Below are 24,175 nucleotides of genomic sequence, written 5' to 3'. Positions count from 1 at the left end.
TATCACTACTGTAGTTCTGTTTGATGATGCTTTACGAAATATTGAGCGTGCTTGGTAATGGTGTTCCAGTTATCACATCAAAGATATTAAAGGGAGGAAGAGATTCGGTTGTCGTCTTCTCCGATGTTGGCTTAAAGGTTGTCGTCCGCTGAGAAGTCCGCTGTGGCGTTGTTCCGTCCGTAGGCCTCAAAGTTGTCGGCTTGGCACTCGTTCCCTCAGTTGGTTTCAGAGTTGTCGGCTTGGCACTCGTTCCCTCAGTTGGTTTCTGAGTTGTTGGCTTGGCCGATGTTCCCTCAGTTGGTTTCTGAGTTGTTGGCTTGGCCGTCGTTCCTTCCGTTGGTTTCAGAGTTGTCGGCTTGGCAGATGTTCCCTCAGTTGGTTTCAGAGTTGTCGGCTTGGCAGATGTTCCCTCAGTTGGTTTCTGAGTTGTTGGCTTGGCACTCGTTCCCTCAGTTGGTTTCAGAGTTGTTGGCTTGGCACTCGTTCCCTCAGTTGGTTTCTGAGTTGTTGGCTTGGCCGTCGTTCCCTCAGTTGGTTTCTGAGTTGTTGGCTTGGCCGATGTTCCCTCAGTTGGTTTCAAAGTTGTAGGCTTGGCCGTAGTTCCCTCAGTTGGTTTCTGAGTTGTTGGCTTGGCCGTCGTTCCCTCAGTTGGTTTTAGAGTTGTTGGCTTGGCCGATGTTCCCTCAGTTGGTTTCAGAGTTGTTGGCTTGGCACTCGTTCCCTCAGTTGGTTTCAGAGTTGTCGGCTTGGCCGTAGTTCCCTCAGTTGGTTTCAGAGTTGTCGGCTTGGCCGATGTTCTCTCAGTTGGTTTCAAAGTTGTCGGCTTGGCCGTAGTTCCCTCAGTAGGTTTCTGAGTTGTTGGCTTGGCACTCGTTCCCTCAGTTGGTTTCTGAGTTGTTGGCTTGGCACTCGTTCCCTCAGTTGGTTTTAGAGTTGTTGGCTTGGCCGATGTTCCCTCAGTTGGTTTCAGAGTTGTTGGCTTGGCACTCGTTCCCTCAGTTGGTTTCTGAGTTGTTGGCTTGGCCGTCGTTCCCTCAGTTGGTTTCAGAGTTGTCGGCTTGGCCGATGTTCTCTCAGTTGGTTTCAAAGTTGTCGGCTTGGCCGTAGTTCCCTCAGTAGGTTTCTGAGTTGTTGGCTTGGCACTCGTTCCCTCAGTTGGTTTCAGAGTTGTTGGCTTGGCACTCGTTCCCTCAGTTGGTTTCTGAGTTGTTGGCTTGGCCGTAGTTCCCTCAGTTGGTTTCAAAGTTGTCGGCTTGGCCGTAGTTCCCTCAGTTGGTTTCTGAGTTGTCGGCTTGGCCGATGTTCCCTCAGTTGGTTTCAGAGTTGTTGGCTTGGCACTCGTTCCCTCAGTTGGTTTCAGAGTTGTCGGCTTGGCAGTAGTTCCATCAGTTGGTTTCAGAGTTGTTGGCTTGGCACTCGTTCCCTCAGTTGGTTTCTGAGTTGTTGGCTTGGCCGATGTTCCCTCAGTTGGTTTCAGAGTTGTTGGCTTGGCACTCGTTCCCTCAGTTGGTTTCAGAGTTGTCGGCTTGGCCGATGTTCCCTCAGTTGGTTTCAGAGTTGTTGGCTTGGCACTCGTTCCCTCAGTTGGTTTCAGAGTTGTCGGCTTGGCCGATGTTCCCTCAGTTGGTTTCAGAGTTGTTGGCTTGGCACTCGTTCCCTCAGTTGGTTTCAGAGTTGTCGGCTTGGCCGATGTTCCCTCAGTTGGTTTCAGAGTTGTTGGCTTGGCACTCGTTCCCTCAGTTGGTTTCTGAGTTGTTGGCTTGGCAGTAGTTCCATCAGTTGGTTTCAGAGTTGTCGGCTTGGCCGATGTTCCCTCAGTTGGTTTCAGAGTTGTTGGCTTGGCCGATGTTCCCTCAGTTGGTTTCTGAGTTGTTGGCTTGGCAGTAGTTCCATCAGTTGGTTTCAGAGTTGTTGGCTTGGCACTCGTTCCCTCCGTTGGTTTCAGAGTTGTTGGCTTGGCCGTCGTTCCTTCCGTTGGTTTCTGAGTTGTTGGCTTGGCCGATGTTCCCTCAGTTGGTTTCTGAGTTGTTGGCTTGGCCGATGTTCCCTCAGTTGGTTTCAGAGTTGTTGGCTTGGCCGTCGTTCCTTCCGTTGGTTTCAGAGTTGTCGGCTTGGCCGTAGTTCCCTCAGTTGGTTTCTGAGTTGTTGGCTTGGCCGATGTTCCCTCAGTTGGTTTCAGAGTTGTTGGCTTGGCAGTAGTTCCCTCAGTTGGTTTCAGAGTTGTTGGCTTGGCACTCGTTCCCTCCGTTGGTTTCAGAGTTGTTGGCTTGGCCGTCGTTCCTTCCGTTGGTTTGAGAGTTGTCGGCTTGGCCGATGTTCCCTCAGTTGGTTTCTGAGTTGTTGGCTTGGCCGATGTTCCCTCAGTTGGTTTCAGAGTTGTTGGCTTGGCCGTCGTTCCTTCCGTTGGTTTCAGAGTTGTCGGCTTGGCCGTAGTTCCCTCAGTTGGTTTCTGAGTTGTTGGCTTGGCCGATGTTCCCTCAGTTGGTTTCTGAGTTGTCGGCTTGGCCGATGTTCCCTCAGTTGGTTTCAGAGTTGTTGGCTTGGCACTCGTTCCCTCAGTTGGTTTCAGAGTTGTCGGCTTGGCAGTAGTTCCATCAGTTGGTTTCAGAGTTGTTGGCTTGGCACTCGTTCCCTCAGTTGGTTTCTGAGTTGTTGGCTTGGCCGATGTTCCCTCAGTTGGTTTCAGAGTTGTTGGCTTGGCACTCGTTCCCTCAGTTGGTTTCAGAGTTGTCGGCTTGGCCGATGTTCCCTCAGTTGGTTTCAGAGTTGTTGGCTTGGCACTCGTTCCCTCAGTTGGTTTCAGAGTTGTCGGCTTGGCCGATGTTCCCTCAGTTGGTTTCAGAGTTGTTGGCTTGGCACTCGTTCCCTCAGTTGGTTTCAGAGTTGTCGGCTTGGCCGATGTTCCCTCAGTTGGTTTCAGAGTTGTTGGCTTGGCACTCGTTCCCTCAGTTGGTTTCTGAGTTGTTGGCTTGGCAGTAGTTCCATCAGTTGGTTTCAGAGTTGTCGGCTTGGCCGATGTTCCCTCAGTTGGTTTCAGAGTTGTTGGCTTGGCCGATGTTCCCTCAGTTGGTTTCTGAGTTGTTGGCTTGGCAGTAGTTCCATCAGTTGGTTTCAGAGTTGTTGGCTTGGCACTCGTTCCCTCCGTTGGTTTCAGAGTTGTTGGCTTGGCCGTCGTTCCTTCCGTTGGTTTCTGAGTTGTTGGCTTGGCCGATGTTCCCTCAGTTGGTTTCTGAGTTGTTGGCTTGGCCGATGTTCCCTCAGTTGGTTTCAGAGTTGTTGGCTTGGCCGTCGTTCCTTCCGTTGGTTTCAGAGTTGTCGGCTTGGCCGTAGTTCCCTCAGTTGGTTTCTGAGTTGTTGGCTTGGCCGATGTTCCCTCAGTTGGTTTCAGAGTTGTTGGCTTGGCAGTAGTTCCCTCAGTTGGTTTCAGAGTTGTTGGCTTGGCACTCGTTCCCTCCGTTGGTTTCAGAGTTGTTGGCTTGGCCGTCGTTCCTTCCGTTGGTTTGAGAGTTGTCGGCTTGGCCGTAGTTCCCTCAGTTGGTTTCTGAGTTGTTGGCTTGGCCGATGTTCCCTCAGTTGGTTTCAGAGTTGTTGGCTTGCTCGTAGTTCCCTCCGTTGGTTTCTGAGTTGTTGGCTTGGCCGATGTTCCCTCAGTTGGTTTCTGAGTTGTTGGCTTGGCCGTCGTTCCTTCCGTTGGTTTCAGAGTTGTCGGCTTGGCCGTAGTTCCCTCCGTTGGTTTCTGAGTTGTTGGCTTGGCCGATGTTCCCTCAGTTGGTTTCTGAGTTGTTGGCTTGGCCGTCGTTCCCTCAGTTGGTTTCAGAGTTGTCGGCTTGGCCGTAGTTCCCTCAGTTGGTTTCAGAGTTGTCGGCTTGGCCGTAGTTCCCTCCGTTGGTTTCTGAGTTGTTGGCTTGGCCGATGTTCCCTCAGTTGGTTTCTGAGTTGTTGGCTTGGCCGATGTTCCTTCAGTTGGTTTCAGAGTTGTCGGCTTGGCCGTAGTTCCCTCAGTTGGTTTCTGAGTTGTCGGCTTGGCACTCGTTCCCTCCGTTGGTTTCAGAGTTGTTGGCTTGGCCGTCGTTCCTTCCGTTGGTTCCAGAGTTGTCGGCTTGGCAGTAGTTCCCTCAGTTGGTTTCAGAGTTGTTGGCTTGGCCGTAGTTCCCTCCGTTGTTTTCAAAGTTGTAGGCTTGGCCGTCGTTCCTTCCGTTGGTTTCAAAGTTGTCGGCTTGGCCGTAGTTCCCTCAGTTGGTTTCTGAGTTGTTGGCTTGGCCGATGTTCCCTCAGTTGGTTTCAGAGTTGTTGGCTTGGCCGTAGTTCCCTCCGTTGGTTTCAAAGTTGTAGGCTTGGCCGTCGTTCCTTCCGTTGGTTTCAAAGTTGTCGGCTTGGCCGTAGTTCCCTCAGTTGGTTTCTGAGTTGTTGGCTTGGCCGATGTTCCCTCAGTTGGTTTCAGAGTTGTTGGCTTGGCCGTAGTTCCCTCCGTTGGTTTCTGAGTTGTTGGCTTGGCCGATGTTCCCTCAGTTGGTTTCTGAGTTGTTGGCTTGGCAGTAGTTCTCTCAGTTGGTTTCAGAGTTGTTGGCTTGGCCGTAGTTCCCTCCGTTGGTTTCTGAGTTGTTGGCTTGGCCGTAGTTCCCTCCGTTGGTTTCTGAGTTGTTGGCTTGGCCGATGTTCCCTCAGTTGGTTTCTGAGTTGTTGGCTTGGCCGATGTTCCCTCAGTTGGTTTCAAAGTTGTAGGCTTGGCCGTAGTTCCCTCCGTTGGTTTCTGAGTTGTTGGCTTGGCCGATGTTCCCTCAGTTGGTTTCAGAGTTGTTGGCTTGGCCGTAGTTCCCTCCGTTGGTTTCTGAGTTGTTGGCTTGGCCGTAGTTCCCTCCGTTGGTTTCTGAGTTGTTGGCTTGGCCGATGTTCCCTCAGTTGGTTTCTGAGTTGTTGGCTTGGCCGATGTTCCCTCAGTTGGTTTCAGAGTTGTTGGCTTGGCCGTAGTTCCCTCCGTTGGTTTCTGAGTTGTTGGCTTGGCCGATGTTCCCTCAGTTGGTTTCTGAGTTGTTGGCTTGGCCGTCGTTCCTTCCGTTGGTTTCAGAGTTGTTGGGTTGGCCGATGTTCCCTCCGTTGGTTTCAGAGTTGTTGGCTTGGCCGATGTTCCCTTAGTTGGTTTTAGAGTTGTCGGCTTGGTCGTAGTTCCCTCAGTTGGTTTCTGAGTTGTTGGCTTGGCCGATGTTCCCTCAGTTGGTTTTAGAGTTGTTGGCTTGGCTGATGTTCCCTCAGTTGGTTTCAGAGTTGTTGGCTTGGCCGATGTTCCCTCAGTTGGTTTTAGAGTTGTCGGCTTGGTCGTAGTTCCCTCAGTTGGTTTCTGAGTTGTTGGCTTGGCCGATGTTCCCTCAGTTGGTTTCAAAGTTGTTGGCTTGGCCGATGTTCCCTCAGTTGGTTTCAGAGTTGTTGGCTTGGCCGTAGTTCCCTCCGTTGGTTTCTGAGTTGTTGGCTTGGCCGATGTTCCCTCAGTTGGTTTCTGAGTTGTTGGCTTGGCCGTCGTTCCTTCCGTTGGTTTCAGAGTTGTTGGGTTGGCCGATGTTCCCTCAGTTGCTTTCAGAGTTGTTGGCTTGGCCGATGTTCCCTCAGTTGGTTTCTGAGTTGTTGGCTTGGCCGATGTTCCCTCAGTTGGTTTCAAAGTTGTTGGCTTGGCCGATGTTCCCTCAGTTGGTTTCTGAGTTGTTGGGTTGGCCGATGTTCCCTCAGTTGGTTTCTGAGTTGTTGGCTTGGCCGATGTTCCCTCAGTTGGTTTTAAAGTTGTTGGCTTGGCCGATGTTCCCTCAGTTGGTTTTAGAGTTGTCGGCTTGGTCGTAGTTCCCTCAGTTGGTTTCTGAGTTGTTGGCTTGGCCGATGTTCCCTCAGTTGGTTTCTGAGTTGTTGGCTTGGCGGTCGTTCCTTCCGTTGGTTTCAGAGTTGTTGGCTTGGCCGATGTTCCCTCAGTTGGTTTCTGAGTTGTCGGCTTGGCCGATGTTCCCTCAGTTGGTTTCTGAGTTGTCGGCTTGGCCGATGTTCCCTCAGTTGGTTTCTGAGTTGTTGGCTTGGCCGATGTTCCCTCAGTTGGTTTCTGAGTTGTTGGCTTGGCCGTCGTTCCTTCCGTTGGTTTCAGAGTTGTTGGCTTGGCCGATGTTCCCTCAGTTGGTTTCTGAGTTGTCGGCTTGGCCGTAGTTCCCTCAGTTGGTTTCTGAGTTGTTGGCTTGGCCGTCGTTCCTTCTGTTGGTTTCAGAGTTGTTGGCTTGGCCGATGTTCCCTCAGTTGGTTTTAGAGTTGTCGGCTTGGTCGTAGTTCCCTCAGTTGGTTTCTGAGTTGTTGGCTTGGCCGTCGTTCCTTCCGTTGGTTTCAGAGTTGTTGGCTTGGCCGATGTTCCCTCAGTTGGTTTCTGAGTTGTCGGCTTGGCCGTAGTTCCCTCAGTTGGTTTCTGAGTTGTTGGCTTGGCCGTCGTTCCTTCCGTTGGTTTCAGAGTTGTTGGCTTGGCCGATGTTCCCTCAGTTGGTTTTAGAGTTGTCGGCTTGGCCGTAGTTCCCTCAGTTGGTTTCTGAGTTGTTGGCTTGGCCGTCGTTCCTTCCGTTGGTTTCAGAGTTGTTGGCTTGGCCGATGTTCCCTCAGTTGGTTTCTGAGTTGTCGGCTTGGCCGTAGTTCCCTCAGTTGGTTTCTGAGTTGTTGGCTTGGCCGTCGTTCCTTCTGTTGGTTTCAGAGTTGTTGGCTTGGCCGATGTTCCCTCAGTTGGTTTTAGAGTTGTTGGCTTGGTCGTAGTTCCCTCAGTTGGTTTCTGAGTTGTTGGCTTGGCCGTCGTTCCTTCCGTTGGTTTCAGAGTTGTTGGCTTGGCCGATGTTCCCTCAGTTGGTTTTAGAGTTGTTGGCTTGGTCGTAGTTCCCTCAGTTGGTTTCTGAGTTGTTGGCTTGGCCGTCGTTCCTTCCGTTGGTTTCAGAGTTGTTGGGTTGGCCGATGTTCCCTCAGTTGGTTTCAGAGTTGTTGGCTTGGCCGATGTTCCCTCAGTTGGTTTCTGAGTTGTTGGCTTGGCCGATGTTCCCTCAGTTGGTTTCAAAGTTGTTGGCTTGGCCGATGTTCCCTCAGTTGGTTTCTGAGTTGTTGGGTTGGCCGATGTTCCCTCAGTTGGTTTCTGAGTTGTTGGCTTGGCCGATGTTCCCTCAGTTGGTTTTAGAGTTGTTGGCTTGGCCGATGTTCCCTCAGTTGGTTTTAGAGTTGTCGGCTTGGTCGTAGTTCCCTCAGTTGGTTTCTGAGTTGTTGGCTTGGCCGATGTTCCCTCAGTTGGTTTCTGAGTTGTTGGCTTGGCCGTCGTTCCTTCCGTTGGTTTCAGAGTTGTTGGCTTGGCCGATGTTCCCTCAGTTGGTTTCTGAGTTGTCGGCTTGGCCGATGTTCCCTCAGTTGGTTTCTGAGTTGTCGGCTTGGCCGATGTTCCCTCAGTTGGTTTCTGAGTTGTTGGCTTGGCCGATGTTCCCTCAGTTGGTTTCTGAGTTGTTGGCTTGGCCGTCGTTCCTTCCGTTGGTTTCAGAGTTGTTGGCTTGGCCGATGTTCCCTCAGTTGGTTTTAGAGTTGTTGGCTTGGTCGTAGTTCCCTCAGTTGGTTTCTGAGTTGTTGGCTTGGCCGTCGTTCCTTCCGTTGGTTTCAGAGTTGTTGGCTTGGCCGATGTTCCCTCAGTTGGTTTTAGAGTTGTTGGCTTGGTCGTAGTTCCCTCAGTTGGTTTCTGAGTTGTTGGCTTGGCCGTCGTTCCTTCCGTTGGTTTCAGAGTTGTTGGGTTGGCCGATGTTCCCTCAGTTGGTTTCAGAGTTGTTGGCTTGGCCGATGTTCCCTCAGTTGGTTTCTGAGTTGTTGGCTTGGCCGATGTTCCCTCAGTTGGTTTCAAAGTTGTTGGCTTGGCCGATGTTCCCTCAGTTGGTTTCTGAGTTGTTGGGTTGGCCGATGTTCCCTCAGTTGGTTTCTGAGTTGTTGGCTTGGCCGATGTTCCCTCAGTTGGTTTTAGAGTTGTTGGCTTGGCCGATGTTCCCTCAGTTGGTTTTAGAGTTGTCGGCTTGGTCGTAGTTCCCTCAGTTGGTTTCTGAGTTGTTGGCTTGGCCGATGTTCCCTCAGTTGGTTTCTGAGTTGTTGGCTTGGCCGTCGTTCCTTCCGTTGGTTTCAGAGTTGTTGGCTTGGCCGATGTTCCCTCAGTTGGTTTCTGAGTTGTCGGCTTGGCCGATGTTCCCTCAGTTGGTTTCTGAGTTGTCGGCTTGGCCGATGTTCCCTCAGTTGGTTTCTGAGTTGTTGGCTTGGCCGATGTTCCCTCAGTTGGTTTCTGAGTTGTTGGCTTGGCCGTCGTTCCTTCCGTTGGTTTCAGAGTTGTTGGCTTGGCCGATGTTCCCTCAGTTGGTTTCTGAGTTGTCGGCTTGGCCGTAGTTCCCTCAGTTGGTTTCTGAGTTGTCGGCTTGGCCGATGTTCCCTCAGTTGGTTTCTGAGTTGTTGGCTTGGCCGATGTTCCCTCAGTTGGTTTCTGAGTTGTTGGCTTGGCCGTCGTTCCTTCCGTTGGTTTCAGAGTTGTTGGCTTGGCCGATGTTCCCTCAGTTGGTTTCTGAGTTGTCGGCTTGGCCGTAGTTCCCTCAGTTGGTTTCTGAGTTGTTGGCTTGGCCGTCGTTCCTTCTGTTGGTTTCAGAGTTGTTGGCTTGGCCGATGTTCCCTCAGTTGGTTTTAGAGTTGTCGGCTTGGTCGTAGTTCCCTCAGTTGGTTTCTGAGTTGTTGGCTTGGCCGTCGTTCCTTCCGTTGGTTTCAGAGTTGTTGGCTTGGCCGATGTTCCCTCAGTTGGTTTCTGAGTTGTCGGCTTGGCCGTAGTTCCCTCAGTTGGTTTCTGAGTTGTTGGCTTGGCCGTCGTTCCTTCCGTTGGTTTCAGAGTTGTTGGCTTGGCCGATGTTCCCTCAGTTGGTTTTAGAGTTGTCGGCTTGGCCGTAGTTCCCTCAGTTGGTTTCTGAGTTGTTGGCTTGGCCGTCGTTCCTTCCGTTGGTTTCAGAGTTGTTGGCTTGGCCGATGTTCCCTCAGTTGGTTTCTGAGTTGTCGGCTTGGCCGTAGTTCCCTCAGTTGGTTTCTGAGTTGTTGGCTTGGCCGTCGTTCCTTCTGTTGGTTTCAGAGTTGTTGGCTTGGCCGATGTTCCCTCAGTTGGTTTTAGAGTTGTTGGCTTGGTCGTAGTTCCCTCAGTTGGTTTCTGAGTTGTTGGCTTGGCCGTCGTTCCTTCCGTTGGTTTCAGAGTTGTTGGCTTGGCCGATGTTCCCTCAGTTGGTTTTAGAGTTGTTGGCTTGGTCGTAGTTCCCTCAGTTGGTTTCTGAGTTGTTGGCTTGGCCGTCGTTCCTTCCGTTGGTTTCAGAGTTGTTGGGTTGGCCGATGTTCCCTCAGTTGGTTTCAGAGTTGTTGGCTTGGCCGATGTTCCCTCAGTTGGTTTCAGAGTTGTTGGCTTGGCCGATGTTCCCTCAGTTGGTTTCTGAGTTGTCGGCTTGGCCGTAGTTCCCTCAGTTGGTTTCTGAGTTGTTGGCTTGGCCGTCGTTCCTTCTGTTGGTTTCAGAGTTGTTGGCTTGGCCGATGTTCCCTCAGTTGGTTTTAGAGTTGTTGGCTTGGTCGTAGTTCCCTCAGTTGGTTTCTGAGTTGTTGGCTTGGCCGTCGTTCCTTCCGTTGGTTTCAGAGTTGTTGGGTTGGCCGATGTTCCCTCAGTTGGTTTCTGAGTTGTTGGCTTGGCCGATGTTCCCTCAGTTGGTTTCAAAGTTGTTGGCTTGGCCGATGTTCCCTCAGTTGGTTTCTGAGTTGTTGGGTTGGCCGATGTTCCCTCAGTTGGTTTCTGAGTTGTTGGCTTGGCCGATGTTCCCTCAGTTGGTTTTAGAGTTGTTGGCTTGGCCGATGTTCCCTCAGTTGGTTTTAGAGTTGTCGGCTTGGTCGTAGTTCCCTCAGTTGGTTTCTGAGTTGTTGGCTTGGCCGATGTTCCCTCAGTTGGTTTCTGAGTTGTTGGCTTGGCCGTCGTTCCTTCCGTTGGTTTCAGAGTTGTTGGCTTGGCCGATGTTCCCTCAGTTGTTTTCTGAGTTGTCGGCTTGGCCGATGTTCCCTCAGTTGGTTTCTGAGTTGTCGGCTTGGCCGATGTTCCCTCAGTTGGTTTCTGAGTTGTTGGCTTGGCCGATGTTCCCTCAGTTGGTTTCTGAGTTGTTGGCTTGGCCGTCGTTCCTTCCGTTGGTTTCAGAGTTGTTGGCTTGGCCGATGTTCCCTCAGTTGGTTTCTGAGTTGTCGGCTTGGCCGATGTTCCCTCAGTTGGTTTCTGAGTTGTTGGCTTGGCCGATGTTCCCTCAGTTGGTTTCTGAGTTGTTGGCTTGGCCGTCGTTCCTTCCGTTGGTTTCAGAGTTGTTGGCTTGGCCGATGTTCCCTCAGTTGGTTTTAGAGTTGTCGGCTTGGTCGTAGTTCCCTCAGTTGGTTTCTGAGTTGTTGGCTTGGCCGTCGTTCCTTCCGTTGGTTTCAGAGTTGTTGGCTTGGCCGATGTTCCCTCAGTTGGTTTCTGAGTTGTCGGCTTGGTCGTAGTTCCCTCAGTTGGTTTCTGAGTTGTTGGCTTGGCCGTCGTTCCTTCCGTTGGTTTCAGAGTTGTTGGCTTGGCCGATGTTCCCTCAGTTGGTTTTAGAGTTGTCGGCTTGGTCGTAGTTCCCTCAGTTGGTTTCAGAGTTGTTGGCTTGGCCGATGTTCCCTCAGTTGGTTTCTGAGTTGTCGGCTTGGCCGTAGTTCCCTCAGTTGGTTTCAGAGTTGTTGGCTTGGCCGATGTTCCCTCAGTTGGTTTTAGAGTTGTCGGCTTGGTCGTAGTTCCCTCAGTTGGTTTCAGAGTTGTCGGCTTGGCCGTAGTTCCCTCAGTTGGTTTCAGAGTTGTCGGCTTGGCCGTCGTTCCTTCCGTTGGTTTCAGAGTTGTTGGCTTGGCCGATGTTCCCTCAGTTGGTTTTAGAGTTGTCGGCTTGGTCGTAGTTCCCTCAGTTGGTTTCTGAGTTGTTGGCTTGGCCGTCGTTCCTTCCGTTGGTTTCAGAGTTGTTGGCTTGGCCGATGTTCCCTCAGTTGGCTTCTGAGTTGTAGGCGTGGCCGATGTTCCCTCAGTTGGTTTCTGAGTTGTTGGCTTGGCCGTCGTTCCTTCTGTTGGTTTCAGAGTTGTCGGCTTGGCCGTAGTTCCCTCAGTTGGTTTCTGAGTTGTTGGCTTGGCCGTAGTTCCCTCAGTTGGTTTCTGAGTTGTTGGCTTGGCCGTCGTTCCTTCCGTTGGTTTCTGAGTTGTTGGCTTGGCCGATGTTCCCTCCGTTGGTTTCTGAGTTGTCGGCTTGGCACTTGTTCCCTCAGTTGGTTTCTGAGTTGTTGGCTTGGCCGATGTTCCCTCAGTTGGTTTTAGAGTTGTCGGCTTGGCCGTAGTTCCCTCAGTTGGTTTCTGAGTTGTTGGCTTGGCCGATGTTCCCTCAGTTGGTTTCTGAGTTGTTGGCTTGGCCGATGTTCCCTCAGTTGTTTTCAAAGTTGTAGGCTTGGCCGTCGTTCCCTCAGTTGGTTTCTGAGTTGTTGGCTTGGCCGATGTTCCCTCAGTTGGTTTCTGAGTTGTTGGCTTGGCCGATGTTCCCTCAGTTGGTTTCTGAGTTGTTGGCTTGGCCGATGTTCCCTCAGTTGGTTTCAGAGTTGTTGGCTTGGCCGATGTTCCCTCAGTTGGTTTCAGAGTTGTTGGCTTGGCCGATGTTCCCTCAGTTGGTTTTAGAGTTGTCGGCTTGGCCGTAGTTCCTTCCGTTGGTTTCTGAGTTGTTGGCTTGGCACTCGTTCCCTCAGTTGGTTTCAGAGTTGTTGGCTTGGCCGATGTTCCCTCAGTTGTTTTCAAAGTTGTAGGCTTGGCCGTCGTTCCCTCAGTTGGTTTCTGAGTTGTTGGCTTGGCCGTCGTTCCTTCCGTTGGTTTCTGAGTTGTTGGCTTGGCCGTAGTTCCCTCAGTTGGTTTCAGAGTTGTTGGCTTGGCCGATGTTCCCTCAGTTGGTTTCAGAGTTGTTGGCTTGGCCGATGTTCCCTCAGTTGGTTTTAGAGTTGTCGGCTTGGCCGTAGTTCCCTCAGTTGTTTTCTGAGTTGTTGGCTTGGCCGATGTTCCCTCAGTTGGTTTCTGAGTTGTTGGCTTGGCCGTGATTCCTTCAGTTGGTTTCTGAGTTGTTGGCTTGGCCGTCGTTCCTTCCGTTGGTTTCTGAGTTGTTGGCTTGGCCGTGGTTCCTTCAGTTGGTTTCTGAGTTGTTGGCTTGGCCGTCGTTCCTTCCGTTGGTTTCTGAGTTGTTGGCTTGGCCGATGTTCCCTCAGTTGGTTTCAAAGTTGTCGGCTTGTCCGATGTTCCCTCAGTTGGTTTCAGAGTTGTCGCTCCTGTTGTCGTACTTTCAGTTGGTTTCAGAGTGGTTGATCCTCGTGTTGTTGTCTGAGTTGTTTTAAAAGTTGTCCCTATTGTTGTTTCCAGTGTGGGCTTTGGTGTAGTAGCCCTGCTGGAGCTCGTTGTGTCGTGACCACAATTGTGCGGAGTAGTGGTGGCATGTGGACAATTCGGCTTCGTCGGAGCCGGACTGGTAATGCGGTGCTCACAAGCGGGTGTTGTGGGATGTGAAGGGCAAGGAGGCGGTGGCGGCTTCAGGGTGGTGGTGCTGGTTTTGTTGTTGCACGGATTGCGAAAGTGCAGAATTATCTCATTGGGTTTCTGGCCAGGCGCGATACGGATGTGGGGGCCAAACATCGTGAACGCGGCCGTGCTGGCCACCAGCAGGCAGATAACGAACAGTTGCATCTTGTCAACGTGGTGCTGCCTGAACTGAACTGTCTGTCCTTGGAATATGTGTCTCTGCTGAGCAGTTCAGTGTGCTGTGTACACCCGAGCGACACCCTCGGTACTGAGCTTCCCAGCCCACCCAAGGGCATATTTAAGCCGTGGTTGCGGGGGCGGCATCAGGTCCCTAGTCTGTGCAAGAATTTGAATTCCGGACAGCGACCGAAAGCTCGATCGTTCCGGCAGCCGGAACGGATGCACTGCTCGCCCCCTGGCACGCACGCACCTGCTCCGTAAGGCGGGCACGGGTTTGCATAAGCTCCAGATTACGGCCAGTTCAATTCGTCCAATCCGAAGGGCGCACGTTTCCCCGAGACCCAGAGACCCATTCATTCATTGAGCAGCCAAGAGAGGAGTTTTTTTAAAACGTTCTGCAATTTCAACGATTTTTATTACGCTCGCTTTTTTGGATTGTTGGGGGAGGGGGTGGGTCGCTGAATGGGGGATTTGGCTATATACTCGTAGTAATAACTTTAATATTAATTTGTGCTGAGTTCTTTGGCTAATCTCAAAATATCTTTATAGGCATCTCTTTCGTTTTGGTGTCGGGGAGGGTTCTCTGTCTTTCTCTACAGCTACTACTTGTGGTATAAACTTGGTTAGTTCGAATCTGTACGATGGTTTTTATTTTGGCTCTCTTTAGCTACTTAATTGAGTTTTGGGCAATTTACGAACTTCAATGCTCCGTTTTGGTGAGGCAGCGCGCTTATAAATTTGCACTATACGTAAGACATATGCAATTCATATGCGATGTACTCATTATACATATATATAATATATATTTCTTTATATATTTAAGCTATAACAAAGTTACCGACTTGACTGATCATATTTACCATCTAGCACGCAAACAACAACAAAACGTAAAACTAATGGTTGCCCTTTTTGTTTCCTAACTTCTGTTTCACTTCCATTTTTACCCAGTGCTAAACTATAGCTAAATCTCTCTATATATACTCGTTAAGAATTGTTAACCGTTAATTGTGAGGCCGATACATTTACACTTAATAGGCATATACAAAAAAGTTCTAGGCCACTAGTTGATGATAATGTTTAATAGGCTCCACCACCTCTGCGGAACTTCCGGCTTCCGGTTTTCGTCCACCTGCGACTGATGTTGGGCCATTGCTAGATCTCGTCATCGCTGGTCTGCGGACACAGGACCTGTTCCTGCCACCAGTCGTGTACCTCGTAGACGGCATTCGCCTGGTTATTGAACGGCAACAGCTTGCCACTGCCACCAATCATTTGGCTCATCATGGCCGACGGACTGCCCAGGGCGCCGCCATGGTGATGATGCAGCTGGTGCTCCCCATGTCCACCATGACCGCCATGAGTCCCATGGCCATGGCCATGCCCATGTCCATAGCCATGCAGGGCAGCTGCGGCGGCTGCAGCGTTTATTGTCGGATAATGGAACTGGCCAATCTCGCTGTTAAGCTGGGCAAAGAAACTGGACGATTTGGTGGCCTCACCACCACCGCCACGTTGCTTGGCCAACTGACCCAGTTGGCCGGCATGTGGCAATGTGGTCATCGAGTTCTTCTTCCGTTGCTGACTGGTGATGTGCAACCGCTCCTTGTCGCTCAGCGTCGAACGCTGCTGGGGATCACTGGAGGTGGGTGCCAGGAATTTCCTGCCCGCCGAACTGCCCGTTGAATCGGATCGATTGAGGGCATAGCCCCGTTTGCCAACCGTCATCACATGGCGAGCGGTGGACTGAACAGCCGGTGGTCCTACGCCCAGTCCCGATGAAGTCCCCGTAGCTGTCGCTACACCTGTCGCTGAACTTCCGGTTCCGGCTATCGATGTCTCCGAGTGGGGCAACTGCACCACCGCACTGCTGCTGCCGTCCTTCTCCTCGTTTTCCGTGGAGCTAAAGGTCGGCGAAAAGGCGTCACTGGTTGGCGGACAGGCGCCGGCCACTGCTCCACTGATAGTGCTGATCGCCGACTTGTCCACCGCACCAAGGGGAGCCTTGTCCTCCTGGACATTTGGCCGCATCACCGGCTGTTCGTTGGTTGCCCGCAGGCCAGCGATCAGCGAATTTTGCTGCTTCTGCAGGGTTAATAACAAATTTAAATGTAATTATTATCTTCTATTCACAATCAAGACCCATCGCAACTTACGCTGGCATTTTGGGCCCTAATCTTTTTAAGGCACCCCTCCAGCCAGGTGCGAATGGTCATCTTGGCCACCTCCTCCTCAACCAGGTACTCGAACTCCTCGCGCGCCAGTAGCTCCTCCAGCTGCAGTGCCTTCCGGATGTCCACGGAGCGATAGCTCAGCATGCTGAAAATGGTAGGATGATAATGGGGATTACATTAAACTATGGATCACCATCACCCACTTGATGACATCGTGAAAGGTAACATCCTCGCCGTTGTGCAGCTTGTCCAGCTCATAGCACATGTACTTGAACAGCAGGCGATCCTTTTGCGGATCGCACTCGAGTCGTCCCTTCAGCAGCCGCAGGATGAACTTCACCCGGCGCACGGGTATCACTCCACGCTGATGGATGTCCACAATGTTCCAGGTGTTCTGGAAGTTGCGTATATCCGCATACGAAAGCAGGGCATCCTCTTCGTTGGAGTAGAAGAGGGAAAAGTTCTCCATGATAATAGCTGCAGAAAGGGAAAAGATTATGTTAGTCTCAATTGTAGTCTAGATATATATAAAATTAATACAGTTTGCATTGATTTTTAGTTATATTAATTAATTAATAAGTTAGCTAACAATTTCACAAAAGATTGAAATGGTTAAGGGTAATGTAAACATTTTTATGTTGATTAAAATGCTATAATGCATTAATCCAAATAAATGATTAGCAATAGCAGTGAAGTGGATAACCATATATCCCACATACTAAACCTGAGTGACCCACTAACTCCTAGGGAGACCTACCCACTAGCAAGTTGAGCACGATATATGTGATGATCACGTAGAAGGTGCAGAAGTATATCAGGCTGGCGGTGAAGTTGCCACAATCCGTCTCCCAGTAGTTGTTGCCCAAGGTGCAGTACGGCGGCTGGACCATGCAGTCGTGCATGATCTTATTCCAATCCTCGCCGGTGACGATCCGGAAGAGCATGGCCACCCCGGTGACGGGTGAACCAAAATTAGCCCGTCGACCGATCCCCTCGCCGTATTTGACCGTGCCTGAAACGAGAATCAGCCGTGTGGAATGGTCAGTAGGGATGGGGGGGGTGGCCCAGGTTGGCCGACTCTGGCTCTAGCTCTTTATTCATGTATTTTCTAAATTGATTAACTTTTTTTTTGGACACCCAGCTCACCGAAGAGAATCGTTCCGGCCAGCGCATAGAAGAAGACTAGCAGAAACATGCCAAAGATAATGAAGAAGGACTTGCATACAGACACGCCCACGGTCAACATGAGCATCTTCAGTGTGGTGTGCTTGCCGGTGATGGTGAAGAAGCGCAGGATGACCACCATGAAGCCGAAGAAGTAGGACAGATCGTTCTGTCAGAGATTAGAGGTCAAAGGTCAGAGGTCAGACTGGTCAGTGTTCATTGTTCATTGTTCAGCGGGCCGTGTGTGAATGTGAATGTAAGTGTGTAGTGAGTGTAGTGTGAATTGAGTGGTTTTTGACATACTGAGTGGTGGTACTGAGTGGTGGTTTTGACAACAGCAGTTGTGGCAACATGAACAACTTACCCGCAGAATGGTCTGCAATATAATCCAAATCACACCGGCAACGGTGACGAGGAGGTCATAGCGATTGCGCCTAGATTGCCAATAGCCCCGCGGTGTAAAGGCAATGTTCTTCATCACCACCTCAACCACAAAGACAAAGGTCAATACCGCACTGACGATCACCAGGCGTTCCGTATGCACCTCTCCCTTGATCCACTGCAGCAGACAATTGAGACAAGAGACAAGACTAAGACTATGACGATAGAAGGTCGAGAGCTTTTGATTATAGCAACTGCTATAATCTCGAATCTCTAATCTGTAAGCTCTTAGCTCTAAACTCTAAACTCTAATCTCTAATCTCTAATCTCTAAACTCTAAACTCTAATCTCTAAAGTCTAAACACTAAGCTAAGCAGTCGCATACTACAGTTTCAATTCATAACACCATACATTCATTATCTTGCTATGGTTTCGATTTCGGTTATTCGTAGTATTCGCTATCGAAAGTGGGTCACTACCCACCTTTGTTCTATATAGTATATATGCATTTGTACAAACGTGCTGGCATGCAGTTATTATGTGTATATGACCTTGGCTCTCGAACTGCCAATTGTGACAGTCAGAAGCTTATTTTTTGGCGGCTCACTTATTATTTAAAATATATGGTATATGGTATATGTTAGGATTATTCTTCTATTTAATAATCTATTTAACCTGAAGTTGTTGTAATGTAATCTACAAGAGATTGGTATATTTCCCCTCATTTTCCATCAATTGTTTTAAATAGATTATTAGGTGCAGAATCACAGAATATATAGATTATTAGGTACAGAGTCAAAGAATTAAAATGCTTAGTTACTTTAAGTTATGTGTGATCCCTTTGACTAAAGCTGCTGAGATTCAGGCATGCGATATATAGCTGGTAAAATTAGTATGTACGTATGTATAGCCAACACAGTAGCTATATTTCAGCATATAACCAATCTAGATCTAGAAATTATTACGCAACATTTCATATACATATGCATGCAGTTACTTCGCGGTTCCTTTGACCACTGAAATGCCCAGGTACAAACCGTGATGCTGAGCAGCATACTGTTGATCAGGACCACCACTGCGATGACCCTCTTGAAGATGATATGCTGGGTGATGTCGTAGGTGAAGGCACGGATCTTCCGGCCATCGGGTCTGGGTGGCAGATGGAGCGGCTGGGCGATCTTCAGACGCTTCTTGAGGTCACACCAACGCCGCTGGTCGACGGTCAGCAGGGCGGTGCCCTTGTTCTCCGAATAATTGGCAATGACCACGCCCACGAACAAAGTCAGACCGATCATGCAGCCCAAGAATATATAGATGTGGATATAGACGGCATGTACCTGTAAGGTAAAAGATATAGAATTTAAAGATATTCTATTATATCCATGATTTCGGATATGTATGTGTGTCCAACTCACCGGACCCACGGCCTTGATCAGAACATCGCGCACGTCCAGCCATCCCTTGAAGGAGAGCACCTCGAACAGCGTCAGCATGGCATCTCCAATGTTATCGAAGTTAAAACGCCTTGGATTGGCCCACACTCGCGGCACCAGCATCGCCGGATAGGACTCATCCGGACCCGGGGTCAACTTCATTTTGGTCACAAAAACGCGTCGCATGAACACACCGACGCAATCCTCCCGCCGCGAGATCGTGGGATCATTGCAGCGGGCCAAGCGTCCGCCGTACAACTGGACACCGTAGCTGGCGAAGATGAACATTAGGAGGATGAGCAGCGTGGATACGAGCAGGATCTCCTTGAAGCCGCGGCACAACTCGTACACCACCTTTCGCATATGGGGCACCAGGGTGAAGATTCGCAGCGGTCGCACGCAGCGCAGGATCATCAGGAGCTGGGCCGCCGAGTTGGTTGGTATATTCAGGGGCATCCAGCACAAGAACGACGTGGACACCACATAGATGAACACATCCAGTGCGGCGGCCACATCCTTGATATAAGCCTTCGGCGTGAAGAAGAGGCCATCGGCCAGAATCTTCAGCGCCAGCTCTAGGCTCATGAAAATAACGAACCCGTACTCGGCGATCTGCAGCGTCGGATGATCCATCACCCGGTAATTGGGTGTCTCGAACATCATCGAGATGCAGGAGAGAGTCGTCGCGAATATCATCACCCAGTCCAGATAGGTGACCAGACCGAGAAAGTTGCTGTACAGGATTAAAGTTAATATGTTTACAAGCAACGTTTTAATAAGTCAATCCTCCATTTTGGAGAAGGATGCTCCACTTACTGCAGGCTTTTATACTGGACCTTGCGCTCCTTGCCGGTCAGCGGATCCTTGAGTCGGGCATCGTAGCGGGCATGCACGATCTTTTGGCAAATCTTCCGGAAGCGACTCTCGCGCGGCACCAGAAAGAGCGGTGTGTCGAAGAATGGATGATTCTCGCGCAGATCCTCCTCCCTTTGGTTGCGCCGCATCTCCGCCTGCTGTCGCTTCGCCTGCAGCAACTTAATGTCCAGATCGTGGGGACGGGCACGTCCAGAATTGGCACGTGGCGCGGCAGCAATGTCACCATTCTCCATGAGATGCTCGTACGTCTGCTTCAGCTTAATGGAACCGGAGCGCACGCTGCGACGGATGGAGCGGGAGCCAAACCTGCGAATTGGTAGTGGACACACATCAAACGGGTCGCGCCGCCTCGGTGGGGCAGGGCCCAGCTACTCACTTCTTTTGGTCCACGCGCCACGGCTTCGAGTGCGTGATGGTGCCCTGCGATTTCAGTCCACCGCCGCCCTTCGTCCCAACCACGGGCAACATGGCCGAGTCGCCCAGCATCAGGCGTTGGTTGTTGCTGTCACTACGGGATTGGGAAAATGCATGGCATTAGTTCGCAGGGATCATGGGTCAGCAAAAAATGTCAAATCTCACTTAATGATATGCGTGATGGCCAATTTGCGCAGACTACTCCCGGCGGCCCGGACTTTGGCCGTCTTGTTCATGATCCGGACGGGCTTCTGCTTGCGGAAGACCACATTGGACTCCCAGCACTCGGACATGGGTCGCTTGCAGTTCTCGACCAGCGAGTCCTCCGTCTCCAGCTCGATAACGAAGTGCTTCATGAAGCTCTCGCGCACCTTGGGCAGCATAAAATCATTGGGGATGCGATGCAAAATGGTCATCTGTGGTGAATCGGGAAACTTTTCGAAGATGCGCAGGCGGAAGGGCAGCGTCTCCTTGATCTCGGCGCTCTGTTCGCGGAACTTAAGCTGCTTGAGCTTCTTGATGTCCTCGTCCAGTTCCAAGTTATCCAAAATGACCGCCACGAACAGACTGAGCACGATGAGGGTAACGAACAGATGGTACAGTATAAAATAGACGGCCACCAGCGGCGTGAGAGTTTTGCTCGTACGGATCATTGTCTCGTCCATCACCTCAACCCAGGCCTCCTGGGTGAGAATCTGGAACATGCTCATAAAGGCTTCGGGGAAGGATTCGAATTTGGTGAAATCGCAGAGGAAGCAGAACAGCTGCATTGAGATGCTCGAGCTGATGATCAGCAGGCACATGGTGAAGATGATCAGTGAGCCGAGTTTCTTGCCCGGTCCGAAGATCTTGTAGACGAATCCCTCCAGCATCGGTGAGGCCTTGATCAGTCGCACCACCCGCAGCACCTGGAAATAGGTCAGCCCGGAGGGATAGAACATCGGTACGATGTGCAACGTAGTTCCGGCGGCCAGGAGCAGCTCGAACTTATGAATGGAATGCTTGTAGTATCCACGCCAGCCCAAGCAATAGATCTTAAAGAGCGTCTCCAGGTCCAGCAGGCAGGTGAAGACCAGCTCGATGTAGTAGTACCGCTCGTAGAACACATCCCTCGGTCGTCCGTCGTGCTTGAAGGTCATGGTGGCCGTCACAATGCCATTGGCCAGGATAACGCTCATCACCAGCATGCGAAAGTACGGTGATCTCAGGATCGCATGGCACGTTTCCGGCGCCAGTCCGCCGTGCTTGTTGTCATCGATGGTCACCAGTCGCCAGCCGGTATCGTTGCCACTCAGGATCTGCGACGCGGCCGTCTTCTGGATGTGCCCTCGCGCCCCCCACATCTGTTGGAACTGCACACGGATCTCATTGAAGGTCTCCGTGATCACCGCTATGAACACGTTCTTCACCAGCCACGCCAGGAAGAAGATCATCGTGCTGAAGTAGAAGGCGGCTCGCCATGCCGGCAGTGAATCGATGGCCCGGTACATGATGAACACCCAACCCTCCTGCGAGGCAGCCTGATAAACGGTGAAGATACTAGTCGCAATATCCTCGAAGCCATTAAATCCGATCACATAGCTGCTCAGGAAGTCCATCTTCATGCAAACCATGCCCGGCGAGCACTGGTAGCCGGAGTCGGGATCCATCGAGCAGAACGTATCCGGAATGGCCAGTGAATTGATAGTCAGAATTCTGAAAATTAACTTCCATTAATTAACTGACCCATTGCATAATGGAATATGTTAAATCGAGGTTTTAATTTCTGTCAACTTACGGTCTTTTGTATAGATCGTACTCCGTATTATTCATCACACAATGATTTTTCAGTTCGCCAAAGAACTGAACTCCCAGCAAACCATATAGAGACATGAAGAACAGGAAGAACAGTGTTACATTGTAAATTTGCTGGCTCGAACGTCTGTAAATCGAAGTTGATGATAAGATTATTATAATTTTCAATTATTAAAAGATACTTACTTGAAGATTTGGTTAATACGGCTTTTTGGCATACTGAATTTAAGGAAGACGCGTAGGAAGCGGATCATGATCAAGGGTCTTGGTGCTCTCATAATGGACAAATAGGAAAACCTAGGATTATATTATATTATATATTATACTGATAAACTCGAATTATTATAACTTTTGGGCGCCCACTTACTTGGGAACTATCTCCAGCACCTCGAAGATTTGCAGAATGATCGAAATCCACAGGAAGCTGACCATGGAAGCATCGAATTGGCACCAGTGATCTTTTAAGTAAGGCACCTCACCCTGCAAAAGAGAATCGAGAAAGTAGATGGCATTTCTCTCAGTGCAGCATACTCACATGCAGCACGCCACGGATGTGCATCTTGGCGATCATCTCGGCGGTGAAGAGCAACGTGACAGCCGTGTCCGAGGCAAAGGTGATGAACTGCAGCGACGGATACCGCTCGAAGGTCTTGGGCGTGTTCAGTGATACGGAGGTCAGTGAGACGAGGGCACACAGTCGCATCAGGCGGCGCACCCACAGCTTGTTCACCCACTCGATGTCGGCGCTCTCGTTGAGCGATTCCTCCGGTCCGTAATCCGCCAGGAAGGGTTCACCGCCCTTGAGGCTCTGCTTCCGGCCCAGCATGATCTTGTTGCCAATTCCGGTGGCAATGCCCAGCCCTATCGGCGGCACTCCGGTGATGGCTGCACTGCCCACGGTGCTGCTGATGCCGCCACATATGCCCATGCCGGCGGCAGCTGCTCCGCCGCCCATGCCACCCATGCCGCCCAGTCCGCCGAGCAGATTGAGACCACCGCCGCCGCCACCAACGACCGGTCCCAGCCCGGCACCATTGTTGTGGCCACCGCCCGAGGATGGAGCCGCCGTCGCCGATGAGCCACCGCCTCCTCCGCCGGCCAACGACTGCTGCTGCTGTTGCGGCTGCATTCCGAAGGCGACGCTGCTGCCGCCGCCGCTGCCGCTACCGGAGTTCACAATGGTCGTCGGACTGTTGAGCGCACTGGCCGCATCCTGACGAGCGCCCAGTCCCAGTCCGTTGCCAGGACTGCTACCCGGCGATGGATTGAAGCTAAACTGGCTGGCGGACGCCGGCTGCGAGTGTCGCAGGTGTGAATACGAATGCGGATGTCCGTGCGGATGTGGATGCGGATGGTGCGAGTGCGACGGCGCGTGGTGATGCGTATGCTGCTGGTGGTGTGCGTAGTGGTGCCCGTGATGGGACTGATGGTGTGGATGCTGCTGCTGTTGCTGCTGCTGCGGCGTCAAGCTGTTGCCGCTGGAGGAACTGGTGCTGGCCGTCGCCGGCGTGTTGATGCCGCTCGTGGAATACGGATGCGAATGGTGGTGGTGTTGGTGGTGGCCAACACTGCCGCTGGATCCGCTGGCGGCCGCTGTTGCCGACGCTCCAGTGGTCGGTCCTGTTCCCGCCGCTCCAGACGCTCCCGGTACCGCCCCTGCTCCTCCTCCTCCTCCTCCGCCGGCGCCGCCGCTGCCTACTGCTCCTCCTCCAGCCCCGCCTCCTGCTCGTTTGTTTCTAGCAGCTGCACCCAAGCGACGAATTTGTAGGCGGTCAATCATTCAAGCGGCGCATCCTGACCCTGGAACGGTCGGTAAGTTATGCCTGCTGCGGGTAGATGGGGCATATTAGTTAAGATGCCATTAATACACTTGACTAAATCAGTTAGAAGTTAACTTAACACCCAAACTGCTATCTTGTTATCACTTTACCAAGATTATTCTTAGGTTTTGAAGGGTAAATATATCGAATTAAAAAGTAAATTTACAACATATTATGTTTCATATTCTTTACGTCTTACTCCCAGTACATGGATCGAGTATTTAGCACCTCCATGTTCCAAGGATGCCCTCCACCAACTAGGCGGCAATTAGAGCCAAGACCTTTGTCAATATTTACGTTCGAACAGCTGCCAAGGTGGGCTGAAGGTGCAGCACTCAAGCCCACTCACACAGACACTGAGTGCACTGGGCGAAAATATTTGAAATAGATCAAAAAGTGTTAAATTTTATAGTAATAAAATATATAAACAAATGAATACGATAGGTATTAAATTCAATAGATAGACATTTCAATATTAGTCGTTCATCTGAATATGAAATTTATAATCCTTTATAATAAAGCATTTTTACTACACTTTTCAAATCTACAAGCCAAATTTATTGATCTGCTTTTGTTTTGAGTGTATCTCTTGCACCAACTTTTTGCATTGGTATTTCAACAAAGATCTTCGAGAGCATCCAAATTTGTTTCGGTGTGAATCAAGACAGTCAGCTCGGATGGCGGATGGCACTTGCAACCCCCGAGTGAGCAACCACTTCTCGCCGTATATGCGTAGATATGTGTACTATACGACCCAGTCCCATCCCCACTGGCGAATCCATTGTCATTACCAAAGGAGCAGTAGCCAAAAGCAGCCATGCCCACACCAATTCAAACCGAATTCCGTGTCCAAAACTCAAATCAGTACGATTTGTGTAAAGGTATTTTGCCTTTTTTTTACGTCTACTCATAGTCTACTCACTTTTCGCCTGATGGAGCGGCTGCTGTTGGATGAGATGGTTCACTTTGGCGAAGATTCGCGCGATTTCTATCACAGAGGCCACATCAATGGATTGCACTGGGGAGACTATTGAAATCTAAGAATATATCCGGTTGCCGCACTTTCCGGTTTTCCAAATCTTTGCGGGAAGGAAAACCCGTTTTTTTCTTTTAACACCAAACACGCGCCGAGGTCCTCGTAAAAGAGTCCTTTTTCTTTGTTTTTTTTTTTCTTCTATGTTTTTTTTCGGACGCGGAGACTTGGAGTTACGGCCACTCAGTCTGTTTAGTCAGGCAGTGCTCCAGTCAGCCAACTGAACTGACAGCTCCACTGGGCCGTCACTTTGAATGGCTCTGGTTCCAAGTCGAGCAACCCCCAAAAATGGA

General features: G+C 50.8%; 2 protein-coding genes across 5 annotated transcripts; both read right to left on the bottom strand.

The window, feature by feature from the left end:
- Window positions 1-9: 9 nt before the first annotated feature.
- LOC117146783 (mucin-2) lies at window positions 10-12,781 on the bottom strand. Its single transcript, XM_033313310.1, has 5 exons — window positions 12,408-12,781; window positions 10,389-11,081; window positions 6,134-9,179; window positions 561-5,947; window positions 10-443 (listed from the first exon to the last, which is right to left on the bottom strand). Exons 1-5 carry the CDS (start codon window positions 12,779-12,781, stop codon window positions 32-34), a joined length of 9,912 nt encoding a protein of 3,303 aa, XP_033169201.1. The 3' UTR covers window positions 10-31.
- A 335-nt stretch (window positions 12,782-13,116) lies between these two features.
- On the bottom strand, window positions 13,117-24,112 carry LOC117146785 (sodium leak channel non-selective protein). Of its 4 annotated transcripts, none has more exons than XM_033313319.1 (16): window positions 23,772-24,109; window positions 21,565-22,855; window positions 21,397-21,509; window positions 21,216-21,326; window positions 21,013-21,156; window positions 19,401-20,930; window positions 19,198-19,329; window positions 18,762-19,127; window positions 17,928-18,678; window positions 17,550-17,849; window positions 16,496-16,690; window positions 16,114-16,300; window positions 15,725-15,979; window positions 15,171-15,444; window positions 14,950-15,112; window positions 13,117-14,878 (listed from the first exon to the last, which is right to left on the bottom strand). In XM_033313319.1, the coding sequence occupies exons 2-16, from the start codon at window positions 22,807-22,809 to the stop codon at window positions 13,949-13,951; spliced, it is 6,696 nt and encodes a 2,231-aa protein (XP_033169210.1). In that variant the 5' UTR covers window positions 22,810-22,855; window positions 23,772-24,109; the 3' UTR covers window positions 13,117-13,948. The 4 variants fall into 4 exon arrangements, 2 of the variants coding, with proteins under 2 accessions (XP_033169210.1, XP_033169211.1); XM_033313320.1 differs by having other exon boundaries at window positions 18,762-19,100; XR_004459821.1 differs by lacking the exons at window positions 13,117-14,878; window positions 14,950-15,112; window positions 16,114-16,300 and having other exon boundaries at window positions 15,353-15,444; window positions 23,772-24,112.
- Window positions 24,113-24,175: the final 63 nt, after the last annotated feature.

This window comes from Drosophila mauritiana, chromosome X, assembly GCF_004382145.1.
Source record: "Drosophila mauritiana strain mau12 chromosome X, ASM438214v1, whole genome shotgun sequence".
In the NCBI taxonomy this organism is placed as follows: domain Eukaryota; kingdom Metazoa; phylum Arthropoda; class Insecta; order Diptera; family Drosophilidae; genus Drosophila; species Drosophila mauritiana.
Note: the sequence above shows the minus strand (reverse complement) of the source record. Positions and strands in the feature narration are given on the sequence as shown.